Source organism: Cataglyphis hispanica, chromosome 1 (genome assembly GCF_021464435.1).
Source record: "Cataglyphis hispanica isolate Lineage 1 chromosome 1, ULB_Chis1_1.0, whole genome shotgun sequence".
In the NCBI taxonomy this organism is placed as follows: Eukaryota; Metazoa; Arthropoda; class Insecta; order Hymenoptera; family Formicidae; genus Cataglyphis; species Cataglyphis hispanica.
In genome coordinates, this window is record NC_065954.1 from 18,683,860 (window position 1) to 18,698,791 (window position 14,932).

At 32.6% G+C, this 14,932-nt stretch overlaps 2 protein-coding genes across 5 annotated transcripts in view; one reads left to right on the forward strand and one right to left on the reverse strand.

Annotated features, from left to right (window-relative positions):
* Window positions 1-14,932, forward strand: part of LOC126852344 (calcium/calmodulin-dependent protein kinase type 1-like) — a 54,439-nt gene that overhangs the window by 29,420 nt on the left and 10,087 nt on the right. The window contains exons 1-3 of one of the 4 annotated variants that reach the window (XM_050597065.1): window positions 8,079-8,832; window positions 12,510-12,644; window positions 14,200-14,271. In XM_050597065.1, the coding sequence (XP_050453022.1) occupies window positions 8,723-8,832; window positions 12,510-12,644; window positions 14,200-14,271 (317 nt within the window). In that variant the 5' untranslated portion in view covers window positions 8,079-8,722. Of the gene's footprint in view, window positions 1-8,075; window positions 8,833-12,509; window positions 12,645-14,199; window positions 14,272-14,932 lie in introns of those variants that run through there. The other 3 variants (XM_050597084.1, XM_050597074.1, XM_050597093.1) reach the window with 3 other exon arrangements.
* Window positions 688-7,423, reverse strand: LOC126852264 (serine/threonine-protein kinase VRK1-like). The gene is made up of 10 exons (XM_050596890.1): window positions 6,799-7,423; window positions 5,550-5,722; window positions 5,309-5,434; window positions 5,022-5,218; window positions 4,695-4,935; window positions 4,262-4,462; window positions 3,896-4,119; window positions 3,555-3,823; window positions 3,295-3,431; window positions 688-2,848 (listed from the first exon to the last, which is right to left on the reverse strand). Exons 2-10 carry the CDS (start codon window positions 5,713-5,715, stop codon window positions 2,763-2,765), a joined length of 1,647 nt encoding a protein of 548 aa, XP_050452847.1. The 5' UTR covers window positions 5,716-5,722; window positions 6,799-7,423; the 3' UTR covers window positions 688-2,762.

Below are 14,932 nucleotides of genomic sequence, written 5' to 3' on the forward strand. Positions count from 1 at the left end.
ACAAAATAAACATCAACTCCAAAATTTTAAGACACTTCTTTTACCTTCCGAAAATTGTCTCTTAAATTCCAAATCAATCTTTTTTATTATTAATCTTAAGCAGGAATAATTGTAAAATTTTCGTCACGAAATTTATCCTTTGCCTGTATCTTTTTTTAATCTTGAATTATTTTAGGTTGAGATTTTTCTTTACGTAAATTTTACATAACTTATAGTATCTCCCACAAGCACTTTTAAATCGCGTTAACGCTTGTGGGAGATACTAATTAAATTTAAAATTTGTTATACTAAAAGTAAAACTGAAATATAAATCTTTATCAATAAAAAACACATTGTATTAATATTTTATTAATTTTCAAAAGAAAGATTAACGAGTTATTAGTTCATCTTTTTCCAACAGAGTCCTTAGTACTTTTTGTATGCTGCTGCTTTTCTAAATAATAATAATAAAAAAAATAATAATAATAATAATAATAATTATTATTATTATTATTATTATTACATAATAATTATTTAATAACTTGAATGTGATGTAAACTTGTTGCATGCAAAAATATAAATTTGTTAATTATTCTATATATTTGTTTGATATATTTCGCAATATAATGTAGCCATAGACAATATAGAGCAGTAAATATTGAGCAGTAAATATACAATGCCGACGCGAATATATGTATATACATACGGTTTATATTTTATATACATATAGTTCTTCTTTTATTATATTTAATAGTTACATCTCTGTGATCTTAGTTACATTTTTCGCATGAATTTAAGTAATTGAACTCATCTTATATAAAATAATAATAGTAGTTTTTTTCGCAATCTTCAGCGACACTTAGGAAAACGAACGGTCTTATCACGCTGTTTTTGATTATTACAAAGTCTATTTTATTGCCAGTGAGATATACCTGTACAAAGTAATCTAATAATGTATATTTGGATGTATAAAGTATCTTCGAGAGAATGTTTATTCAGAAAAAATTTTGATTTTTTAAAAAATCTCATATGGAATCACATTAAATCATTTTTTGAATGCACATTCTGGAAATAGATTATCTATTATTTTCGCATTTAAGTATAAAGCTAAGGAAGGAATATCGTAAAGAAATAGAATACAAATATAGATGATTGATGACAATTATAAATTCGAGCAATAACGATATTAGGAAGAGAAAGGAGACACAGGTACATATATAACTTAGAATGATATAAATAAATTATCACAAATTTGTATCGTAAAAAAATTGTAACGTAAATCTATAAATGGATCACGACAACGAAAAGCGCTAACAATGATTAAACATCAATTAATAATATTTTGTGTAAACACGCACATTATAAAGTCAGAAATAAAAGATCACATAATGACATAAAATAGATCATATTGTAATATTTTCAAATATAAGTTCAGAAATTATACCATTAAGTAAAAAAAAAAAAATTAGTGAATCTTTTTCACTCGTACAGTATATAAAATAGCAAAATCTTATCATATGTTTTGCTATTATTCCTTCATAATATTGAATTATCCTCTGAACGCTAGCATAAATTTTAAATGTCATGATATAAACTAAATACATATGTTATATCTACAGTTTTGCTTACTGCACATGTCATTGTAGAAATTAATCTATAAAAATTATAATATCTTTGAATACATTTTTATATAAATTAGCAGAACGAATTATTCTAATGAAGAGAAATATTTACAATTGTGACTTTAACAAAGGAAATATGCATGTACATAATGCAAAAAAAAATCTATTTCTTCTTATGTCGTCGATTTATGCATGAAATTGATACAGCTGAAGAAATTAATACATAAATTAATTGAATTAAATATCTGAGTGAATAATTTCTTAATATTTTATGATTTTTGAGCAGTTAGATAGGAGAGGACAATCATTATAAAAAAAAGATTTTACAAATAGCATGATGCATTCAATATCCACGTTATTTCCTTTGACATTTCTTTATGATTTATATTGCACAAGAATATTTATAAATCAAAAATTTTGTGATGTCTAATTATTTATCGTAATCATCATGTAGTTATCTTTATTATTTTATATCAATTTGCTTTTGTATATCTAAATACTGTGTATCATCTTGTAGAAGACAAGAGATTGGGACATTAGAAATTTTATAATATTGCTTGCGTTATATATTTTGTCGAACACAAACCTCAGTTAAATTAATTATAATGTTTGATTGTAAATATATAGGAAGAAACACATACATACACATACATACATTTAATCTGACTGATTTTATTATAATATTATATAACACACACGCGCGCATTCATACACATACTTTCTCTCTTTCTCAACATATTATATTAATGTTAAATAAATTCAGCCTAATGATTCAATTGCAAACTTCATTTGTGCGATTAAATTATGTAACAGACATCATGTCTTGTAGGAATATTACGACATCCATAGTTGATGTCTTTATATACGAACACATTAATCCTACTGAATCTCTGTAATTTCCTAGCAGGAAGTCACTTAGTATCATTAATAATATTTTATCACTATTTTGTTCGCTATACAACTATTTAGAAATCTTATACATATCGTTTAACATGATCAAAGAATTAATCATCATGATGAAGCAGTCTTAAACAAATTAGCGCGATGTGTGTCGATAACATCATGTCGATGGATGAGATTTTGTCCGAATAATACTTGATTATATATTCCAGATGGTGTCATTTTCAGAGATTTGATCTCCATAATACTAACCAGGTCCATTTAACAAAATGAGACTTTTTTTCTTTTATGCGTAACTTCGATCGAATTGTCCTTTTTCCGTTTATGTTGTTTCTTAACTCCAAGTCCTAATATATAATTATGATTAGTTATATATTATCCATCAATCTCAAAAAGGATATAAAAACGTTCACTGCTCTGTTATATAAACACGTTTATAAGAAATTTTCTAAAATTTGTGGAAATAATTTTTCAATAACAAAAGAGTATTATCAATATTTTTCGGACTAAGATTATTAAATTTTCGAATTAAGATTATTAAAATTTTTTATATTATTTTTATGATTATAAAATACATCTTTGCAATTATTGTGGAAATAATATGTATGAATCAATTTGTTAATATACCAATAATGTAATCAAGTTCATAGAAATTAGGAAATATATACACTTTAATTGTAATGTATTGATTAAATATAATACTACTGATTAAATGTATAAGAATGGCGGAAATCACCCTATAAATTTTACTAGTTTTTCTGTTTTAAGTAATAATTTAATATATCATTCTTACGTTTTATCTTCGCCATACGTGAACGTGTTACACGTGGGCTTTCGGAATTGGCTACAAGCTCAGGAGACTCGATCTTTTTTTTTAATCGTGCGACTTCTTCCATCGCGGGTGTCATCCATTTTGGTTTGAGTTCGTTACTAAAATTCAAAAGATAATCGATTAATAAAGATATAAATAACATGAGTAAAAAAATATATATACTTCGTAAACGTATATGTATACCATATTTGAATATATAATCATGAAAATTGAATACTCACTCCGATGATTTCGGTGTTCCTTTATGTCTAAATGAACTTGATTGCCTTTCCTTCATTTTACGAAGTACGTCTAGCATTGCGTACGTCGGTAGAGATGGTGGTCGTGAAGGTGAAGATGATGGAGGTGTGAGAGGCGGGGTAAGAGGCGAAGGTGGTGGTTGAGTACTAATTTTTGCAAATTTATCCGGATGCAGCGCCAATACTGCTTCCCAGCTAAACTCTTTATTCTGTACTGGATGCTTAGGCTGCGTATTTCGTGTTATTCGAATCTAAATAATATTAAAACAATATAGTCAATTCTGTAAGTTTAAAAACTATTAGATACTTGAAATGAAATTTACCTCGCCATTTACAGGCTTGCAAGGTCTCCTTTCTCTTAAATATGGACGTTCGAAAAATATAGTGCTTGTAAGATTTTCATTGGATTCTTTCATACTGTAGAGACATGTAGGAATATTGCTATCTTGGCTGCCACTGCGTACAAATAAATTCCGTAAATAGGAATAATTGGGTTTGGTCTCGAATTCTAGCTCGGTCACATATTTCATATACTTCATAATTGCGGCTGTAAAAGATAGATATTTTTTATAAAACAATGTATTAAAAAAAGAGTAACAGTATAAAATAATATAGAAAATTTGAATTAATTTCTTCTTTTTTTTTTTTTTTTGACATTACTGATTTTACTTTATGATATTTGGACTAACCTGGTGGTGTTTTTTTATAAGGAAAGCATTTGTTCATAAATAAAGATAAGTCTGATAAAAGAATTTCTTTTTGTCGATGAACTTCTTCTGGATCCATGATTGAATCTATGTTGTCACTACTTTTCTCCCAAGGCAACTTTCCACATAACCATTGTATAATATTATATCCTAAAGTCTCTAGATCTCCTCTCCTTGAATGTGCTGAAAAGTATTTTATTTAACAAAATTTAAAAATTTAAAGTAATTTCTAATAACATCCAATAATTTTCATACTTCAAAGTTTTTGTACTAAAATTGAACGTTTGAACGTTTCTATCAGTTTCTTAAATAATATAATATTCTTTATACAGTTGTACTTATACTGGTTTATAAATGATTCTAAATCTGCCAAAATATCCATTGAAAGTAATGTGATCCAGTGAAAGTAACGTACTTCCATGATGAGCATCCCGTGATGTGAATTCTAAAGTGCCCTCGTGAGCTCTTCTCTCGTCATGTACAAATGGCTTATGTTCACCAGTTCCTGTGCGAAAACGATACGCCAGTCCGTAATCTACAAGGTATGCTTGGGATTTTTCTTTTCCTATCCCATCCCCATATGATAATAGGATATTTGGTCCCTTAATATCTGCATGAGCATATCCTTTGCTGTGAATATATTCTAATGCATCCAACTGCAAAAAAAGATTATAAGTTGTAAATAATCACAAATAAGATTGTACAATAATCTACATATGTTCATCGCAAGCGTGAAATTTACCATTTGTACAGCCAGTGTGTTAACTAATCTTGTTGGCAATTTTCTCCTATGTGATAGAAATAGTTTTCCAATATCTATACCATATCGTGGTATTACCAAAAACCTATATCGTTGATTTCCATAAATGTGAGAGCCTGAGCCCTCATATGTGGGAACACCAATTTTCCTCTTTCTTTGAGATTCACACCAACTTTCAACTGTAAAAAAAAAAAGTCAAAACATCAATCATACTTTTATTCATTTTTTAGATAAATTAACATAAATCATGTTATGTATGCATTACTTACTCATGTGTTTACGTGCTGCTCTTATATAAAAATTCATTTCAACAAATAATGGCCCATTGTTATGTGGTTCAATTTTTACAACATATTTGGCATTTTGGTCGACAGGCGATGTAATATCGTTAGAAGCTATGAAGAAAAAATCAATTTTATTATATTTAATTTTATACATCCATAAAATGATACAAATTACTCTTAACGTTAAATTACTCTAAATGCAAATAGATTATAGACAAATATTTACCTAAGTATATGTCTCCAAAACCCCCATATCCAATGGTATTCCCCAATCTCCATTTATTCTGTGTAATATCAGTTAGAATTTCTCCCGCTGGCAGTTGCGCCGGTAACTTACAACCAGCAGCTGCCACTCTCTTCACAGGCACATCTTCCACTCGTCTTGGTGGCATTCTATTGCTATTAAATCATTCATATATATATATATATATATATATATATATATATATATATATATATATATCAAATTTGCTATTTATTTGACAAAGTAACATAACTTATTACACATATAGGCAGGAAACAATTTCAATTTGCAACATAATTTATTTTTGTTATCTAATGTAGTTTATTCTTGCTGTCAAAATTCTATCATAAAAAAGATAAAATTTGTTTGATACAAGTGGGTTACCAATATATTGCATCAACTGTCATACAATATATTAATACATTGTACACACTTTGTAGAGACAAATACACATCAAGCGCATTAATAAATCTTGCATTTTATTCTATTTATTAATTTCTTAAAAAATACCATATACATACATTTTCTAAAGTGCTTTTATCTGCATATTAATTGTAAAAATGTATATCTTATTTGTTAAAATTATATACATAATGTACATTTTGTATATTTAATTTTGTTGGCAAATATTTATAATAATCAAAAGACATTTATGATACATATTTATAATTAAGAAAGCAAATGTTTATTTATCATCATTCGCATCTATAGTAAAGCTTTTTCGAGACAATATAGCCAAATGAAATTGTTTACATGCTATCAGGTTGGCAAAATGCTACATTAGAAATATTACTAATTTTTTCTTATGAGCTGAAAATGCACAACTTTATCGCATTAATTGCACTAAAACATTTGCATGTAGATATTAACAAAGAAACTAAACTTGAAGTTTGTTTAACGACTTAACAATGAATTATTAAGTAAATTTTAGTCTATACACGATATAATTTCTACGAGCATGCTAATTTTTACGGAATGCAATAAAATTTGCTTTTACATGTGCAACAAATGTTCTGAGCAAGCCTGTATAATTGTTGTTTCAAAGCGTAAACATACGTTTTGAATATCGTTCAATTATATGAAATAATCAGAAACAATCAAGCGCCAAATAATAATCGTTCTATTGACAATATATCGTTTGTACAAGAGAGAGATCGTAACAAATAAATTTCGCAATCCTGAATTGTGGTTTTCTATAAATGTTATCTTCCGCGAGGATAAATATACTTACATGACGTACGTATTTCTCTAACAAATGATTCTTTTATTATTATTCAACAAGAAGGAACTCACATTTCACGCACTCGCGAGAAAACGCAATGGGTGAAATCGAGAGATTCGCAAACTACTAATTAGGTTTGTTTCGCTGAACGCCAAAGATGCGTACTGTAAGGTTAGTTACAACAAAATCACGATACATATATACGCGTAATGTATATATCGCCGTTCGGAGTAGTTCGATGTATCGTGAGTGATGATCAGCCGGTTTTTTCCCTCCGCAGCTGCGACTCCGGGACGCGTAGTGAGAAATACGCGGAGACAAGAACGAAGGGAGTAACCAACGAACAGGCCTGTACTTGTTGTACGACGATTACGTTAATGGAAGCACGAAACGACGACCTCGAGCTAAAACGTTCTCCTTGTCGCCGCGCGCCGAAATGCTAGGAGCGGCGAGCGCATTCGAACGCGCCTGTCAATGGCCCGCAAATGGCTCGCCGCGGACGGCACTTTTGCTCGTCTCGTCGAATCCTTTACATTCCTTCCTTCGCCTGGATATCCCACACACGCGCACCGCTCCCTTTGACAAATCGCATCGCGCTGCCGTTACAACCTTACAACGAACCGTAGCGCAACAATCAGCAGAAGGCCAATCGTTTTTGAAACACGCGTGTAGTTTCTACAAGCTTGTATTCAGACTACATATTTGAAGATGGAAGATTGGAATTTGACTAACTAGAATAAAAAGAGTTAAAATTTATTTGTCCTGGTTGGTCAAATTTTAATCTTCATTCATTGAGCTCTACAAAGCTCGTATCAGACTATCCATTGAAGATTGAAATTTGGACAATCGAGACGAAATTTTAAATCCTTTCGTTGTAATTAAAAATAAAATCCAATTTTTAATTTTTAATTTTCAATGCATAGTTTGATACTAAAGCGAGCTTTCAAGAAGGAGAGAATGATCGATTCGTAGAAAAGAATGCATACAAGTTGGTTGGATCGCTATCTTTGTCAGGGATACGCTGATTGGTGGATATAGTATAGTATTGTATTACTCGATTGGCAACATTGATAACGACAACGTCAAACGCAAGGACGCTGGCGAATTACCGAACGCACGCTCGCGACTTTTGATGTGCGCTGTCATCGAGCTGTCAGTCTCGTTCATCCAGTCCAGTCCGATCGGGTGTATATACCGTCATCGTTGCAGTGCTACGGGTGCGCTGCTGACATTATGACCCAGGGCTGGCACGGGCACGGGCGCGAACGCGTATCGCCAAGAGCGACGAGGAGCGACGACGTCACGGCAGCGCGATAAAGTAGCGTCTGGTGGCAAAGAACCGCGAGCTATCTAGCGAGGCCGCGACCCTGAGCCCGATACGAAGACGCGTGCACGACTCCGCGCGAGTAGTGGTGGTAGCAAACGATAGCGAAAGAAGCGGAATAGTCGGCGTTACGTACGCGAGACGCGAGTGAGAGAGAAAGAAGGTACGAGGGGATACACGATTCGCGGGCTCGCGAAGAGGGAGAGAGAAAGAGAGAGAGAGAACGGCCAGGCTATCGCTGGCGGTCCGAAAGGTCGCGGGTTCACGATTGCTCCTGCGGAGTTGTCGGGAGAACATGACGATCTGCCAACGACGCGTCTGATGCCTCCTCTGGTGTCTTCCCAGTGCGCCGAAGGACGACGATCAGGGAAGTCTTCTCGATCCCTCTCGAGGATCGGTACGCTGACTTTTCGAGTCCGCGGACTTTTCCGTAATTCGTCGTGAACTATTCGAGTTGACACGCCGATCCGTCGCATACCAAGAGATATCTTCGCGGGAAGCGATACATACACAGTGTGTTACCGTTTATGTGACGGATACGCTACGCGTGTAGATACGTTGTTTCGTATATAACATACGCGCGGCTCGCGCGAATTTACGTGGGACAAGATGCCGCTTTTCGGCAAGAAGGACTCGAACAAAAAGGTCAAGAAGGATGGGAAGGATGACAGATCGCCCTCCGTCGAGGACAAATACATCCTGACGGATTTATTGGGCACGTAAGTGTATCATTCCTCGTCAATCCGATTATCACAGCGTAGAATTGAAGTAGACACTTCTCCGTAACGTATACGCACACACATGTTTCTCTCTTGTTCTTATATTAGCGGAAATTCAATCATCGGAGTAATTATCAGAACCGGGATGCACACATACACACACACACACACACACGCACGCGCGCGCACACGCACACACGCACACTTGACGATTACCGAAGGAATTTAACGGATTAAATGCCACGGTGGATAAAACATGATCTTTTTCGATTAATTTGATATAGCGCTTTAACGGATATCCAATTTCCGGCTTAATCGCCGCTTAAACATTTTATCGTCACAGATTAAAGAGAGGTAATGACTGATGAATATCTCGATACGCAGCACTCCGGAAAATACGCGATTATTTATACGGGGAGTCTGTTTACATTCGGGAGAGATATGCAAATAGTGGAAAATTGCGATTTTCTCTTCATCTCTAAATGTTTGCATTTTCCAGACAGATAAACGCTGTTCTCTGATATTTTATATATCAGTTTTTACGATGAACTCTTTCTGAGGATCAACTCTGATTTTTTTTATTTTATAATATTACGAATCAACATTATATTTAAAACGATATTACATTGTAATACTGTTGTATTATACATGACACGATATTACGTTAAATGATAAATGTAAGCGTAACGATGTGTGATGTAAAATCGGAGCGCGCGTTATATGTTCTGTGCAAGATCGATTAAGCGTTAGCTCTTAACACTTTCGCTGCCACGCGTCACATATGTGTGACATCTCTCCTCAATTCGCGTATAACAGATTGCCTATGATTACGGTTACGTAATCGTGATCGAGAAGGCCGGAGAATGTTGGAATATTAAAATTCGTATGACGTTAAGCAAAGGATGATATAATCGGGGAAAAATTGTTGTTCATATCGAAATAAATCGCGTGAGAAAAAAATGATGGAGATGTTGTCGTTTGCGAAATATAAAGTCGCAAAAATATTCGGCGGATCAGTATTATTTAAAATTCACGCGCGCGAAATGAAGCGATATTGTTCTCTCTCTCTCTCTCTCTCTCTCTCTCTCTCTCTCGCGCATATATATCTCATATCGGTTATCCCTTTCATTTGTAGGAACGCGATATTAGTATGCATCCCGCGCTATCCTCCAGGATGATCTCCTATTCCCACTAAATCCAACGAAATTCGTATGAATACGGAATGTCCTCGAACTACCGCGCTACTTCTTTTAACCACAGCTTTTTCGATCAATTCGGAATACATTTTTTTCTAAATAAAAAATGGGTCAAATTTCTCTCTCTCTCTCTCTCTCTCACTCTCTTTTCTAATATTTTTCAGTTAAAAAAACGATTTAAACTGAAGCGTTTTTCGCGACTTTAAACATCAAAAAAGCGAATAATTGAGAGAATTTTATTTCATAATTAATACGGTTTGTCGTTTGACAGAGATGATTTTTATTTAATGCTTAATTACACAAAAAATTATATAACGTTGAAAATCAGATACTCATTGTAAATAATCCGCCTCGATATATTCTCGATGAGGAAAAATTGATCTCGAATCGATCGAAGAACCGATGATCGAGAAAATATCCCGAGCGACTTTTGAATGCTTTACATACAGGGTGAGATAATTAAAACAGCCATCTGAATGACTTGTAAATTATGTTTCATTGAAGAATTGTTACATATAAAAGTTGCATAATTTCAAGAGGGTCATTACATCAATTTTTTTTATAAGGTGCAGGTGTTTCAGAGACTTGAAGGTCAACCTAATTTTTTCTTAAATCGAACCACCATAATTTGTTTATATAAGTCGATTTCCCGGTAACAATTTTTCCTACAACATATAATTTATTGTACAAATTATTCAGATGACCTGTTTTTTTTTTTATTGTCTCACCCTGTATATAGGGACACGTCTTTTCTCCGTGGACTTCTTCGGAGCGTATACAGCTTCCAGCTTCCAGTTTCTTTCATTTACGTACAAACGACGAGGCGTCGCGTGCTAAGTGGATTGCATAAAATGGAAGCGGGTCCGCGATTTAATCTTTCTTTTCTCGTCTCGCCGACATTAATGTGATGTAACTTTCTTTCGCGATGGATTGCTTTCCGGAATTCTTCGCGTACGAAGAAGCGCGTTTTTTTTTTCTTTACGCGTAAAAGATGTCTTTCGATGTCACGTCGGTGTAGATTAAAGTCGAATTAAAATATGTATATGCATTCTTGTAATAACACTTTGCGAAATTACTCTCTTAAATCGATGTCTTCAACCGGTAGTTGGATCCAATGCCACACACACACACACACACACACACACACACACACACACACACACACACACACACACACACACACACACACACACATATATTGCGCGACATCAAATTTATGAAAACTTTTCAGTTCTCATAAATGCAAGATGAAGATTTCTATCTCTATTGCATCGTTATTATTACATATTTTTATGATGTTTATGTATTTCTATAATTTTAACATTTGGTCTTTATCTTTTATGTTTTATGTCATGCTGAAAAATTAAATGTAGTTTCTTTCTTTTTGTTGCGAAGCTCTTGCGAAATCCGAATTAAACTTGTTGATTGTTGACTGGATCAATCAGAAAAAAAAATGCACTCAATGTCCGTCATCAATATTTCTCTTAATCGTTTCGTATGTACGCGTTATCGATATATGTCTTTTGAAAAAAAAGTTTAGAGCGCAAATCCTTGGCATATATATATATATCTATAAATAACTGTATCAGTCAACTATTTGTCAATGAATTATTGTGCCGTTTATATAACAGATTGTCGATGTATTGCAATATAATGAAATGAATATATAATGAATATTTAAGTAACGCAGAACGCATCAAACACATTTTAATGCGACTCTGCATAAAATATAAAATGTGTTTACAACTTCCGTAAACAGATATATGAATAAATTAGCTTGTTTATAAAATCGAATGTGCGTTCCCGTTTAATTAGGAATCCTTAAATAACATATATATATATATATATATATATATAAGTCAAGAATCGTTGAATATACATTTATAGTTTTTGACTTCCTTTGACTATGTAATGATATATCTTTTATAAAAACTCGAGAAAAAGTTTTACCTATTTGTAGAGATCGTATTTTTTCTCCCAAAAATTTTTGTTATGTATACGATTTGTCTTAATTAAAATTATATAATATTTTGCTGTTTTTCTCATACTTTTTTCATGTCTATTTGTAGATATCAATGTTATAAGAGGATCTGGAAAATAAAACGTAAATTTTAGAGAATAAAAGACCTCCTGTTACTTACAAGAGAACTTAGATAACATGCATCTTTTTTTATGCATTCTATATGTGTCTCAAGATGCATCTGTTATCGTTTTTCATATGATAATTAAAAAGTTAATTGTTTGCAGCATATTATTGTGTTCAAAGTCTGGTTTATAACCAATTTTAACTGGTAATAATTTGCATTATTAATTAATAATGCAATTATAAATTGATCTATAGATTAAAAAAAACGTTAGTTTATATAATTGCATGAATAATGACATGCCTAAAAAAACGTCACATACACATATAGTCTCTAATTAAAGATAAATTTTCCTTTCGATGTCTAAATATATTTCTTTTTATTTTCCTTTGTTTAGGGGTGCGTTTTCCGAAGTGAGACTAGCGGAAAGTAAAGAGAAGCCTGGTCAAATGTTTGCCGTGAAGATAATCGACAAGAAGGCGCTAAAGGGAAAGGAGGATTCATTAGAGAACGAAATCAAAGTCCTGCGAAGGTAGGAAGCAGAGTAATTCCGAGAGCTGGACATACAGTAGATACAGAACTTTTACTAGTAATGTAATTGTTTGGTTTATAGTTGCTCCTTATTATACTTAGGCATTCGGAAAATTGATAATTGGCTGATTTAAGTACACCAGTTCTATTATCATTCGACTCGATCTCGATATAGTTATACGCATGCTTCCCTTTATATAACAAACGCTTCATCTGTCAAAATTATATTATTCGAGTATCTCATATCCTTCCCCATAGCTTTCTAGCGTACATCAGATAAATTTATATACATCTGGCGTTGCTGTATAAAAGTATCGTTTGGAAAAATTTTTCGATTTTTGCTTTTTAAAGTTATTTTGAGAATCATAAATTGTTCTCCATATCTGTCTAATCACGATATACATGAATCACATGGGAGTAACTAACATTAATCTATTAGCTATGAATCTTATTATGCTTTTTCACATATACAATATTATTATGGCTACATATATACATTATATATGATATTATATAATCCAGCTCACAATATAACATATCAGACAATTTTTTTCGAGAAAAGCGCTGTGATGTGGCATTTGCAGCAAGCTCTGATGGCTGTCGTCTGTCCTCTTGTTATCCTTAATGTTGTATGCAAATAATGTGCCTCTCGTAAGCTATATATTGTCTCGATATTCTGTTAAGCATATTCTATAACACATACTCGAAAGTCCTCTATCATAATGTCTTTTATCACGTGGATACATGTATTTTTGACAATGTCTTCTTTGATACAACTAATATAGCTGTGTGTTGAGATGGTACTTTTCGATGTTTTTATCAGCATTGGATTATCTTTCTCTTTTATCATTCTACTCTGTGTTATAATGTGATTAACACAACAAGACTAAAATAAATCACGCAAAAGCGATTAGAAAAAAATTATAAAAAAAAGATCTCGAGAATTCCGTTGAATCATGAAATTATCATTTATCGATCAGCACTGCAGAAGGTGTTACAATACACATACACACACATACATACGTTACTGAAACCATCAACATGACGAAACTGCAAAAAATATATTAAGGATAAAGTTGATATTTTTACTTAAATAATATAAAAAATATTATAATTAAAAAATATTAATTTAGATCCAATCAATATATAAGTAAATATGGAACTGAGTTTTGTATTCTAAATTTTTACCGAAAAAGACACTGCATGCATATATGGAATTTTAATAACATTGGTTTAACATACTCTTTGTGTCGAATATATATCTATTTTCATAATCCGCTTATCACGTATTTACCTTTCACAAGGAACGAGAGGGTAACTTTATTGCACCTGTATTTGTAATCAATATTACAATATCGATATGTTATACAAATCCATTTTTTATGCCATCGAACTGGGAAAAATCTGCGATATTTATCAATGCGATAAAGAATAAAGAGTCAGAAAAATTTGAACAAACTTGGCACGCGAGTAAGTGCAATCAACTCTGCTCTCGCTATTTACATTAATATATAATTACGTAATTGTGTATGGTATTTTTTTATTATACTTCGTAGGTTCAGTGAAAGTGCGACACCACAGAGTGGTGGCGGATCGCTCAGGTCGGATAGTAGTGGCGAAAAGAGATGGTAAGTGTGGGGCCCCAGAGAGCACGGGCACCAACTACCTGTACCGCTCTCTCTCAGTATTCTTTTGTATCATTTTCGACGATATGCCATACATTTTTACAATTCAAATCGTAATAGTTATAAATACACGAAGATGCACGATCTGTGCACGTTCGTCACTACGTAGCGTTCAACACAGTTTTGGCTATCCTTGGTACTTGCCACACCTTTCGCTAAACGAGAAACTACAGTGGGTATATAGTAAAAAAATCAATATATAATACATATATGTATTTGCACACCCCATCTTTCGTCTTTGGCGGATTATTTTACACGAAACAGAAAAAACATTACTCTAAAGAGTGTCTCTCTCTCTCTCTCTCTCTATCTCTCTCTCTCTCTCTCTCTCTCTCTCTCTCTCTCCTTCTCTCAAAATGTTTTCATTGGGATATCGTATAAAATATTTTGTGTGACAACTATATCCTTCTTTTCTTGTAAAATTATCCGGAAAAATTTGGGACGTGCAAAAGAATGTTTTTTATCGTACATACAATTTTTTTCGTAAGCTTTTAATTAAATCATAAAATGGACACTCTTTTTTTTAGTAAAAACACATGATATAAATTTGACAATAAACTCTCGACGACAGCCGTTAGATATATTAGATAATATTTCTCTAATC

Bases quoted from the DNA above. Each gene is read 5' to 3' on its own strand.
- LOC126852264 (XM_050596890.1), bottom strand. From the start codon at position 5,715: ATGCCACCAAGACGAGTGGAAGATGTGCCTGTGAAGAGAGTGGCAGCT. The intron at 4,463-4,694 runs GTACGTTACTTT...AATACTTTTCAG, and splicing joins ACGGGATGCTCATCATGGAA to CACATTCAAGGAGAGGAGAT. The intron at 3,824-3,895 runs GTAAATTTCATT...AATATTATTTAG, and splicing joins GCAAGCCTGTAAATGGCGAG to ATTCGAATAACACGAAATAC.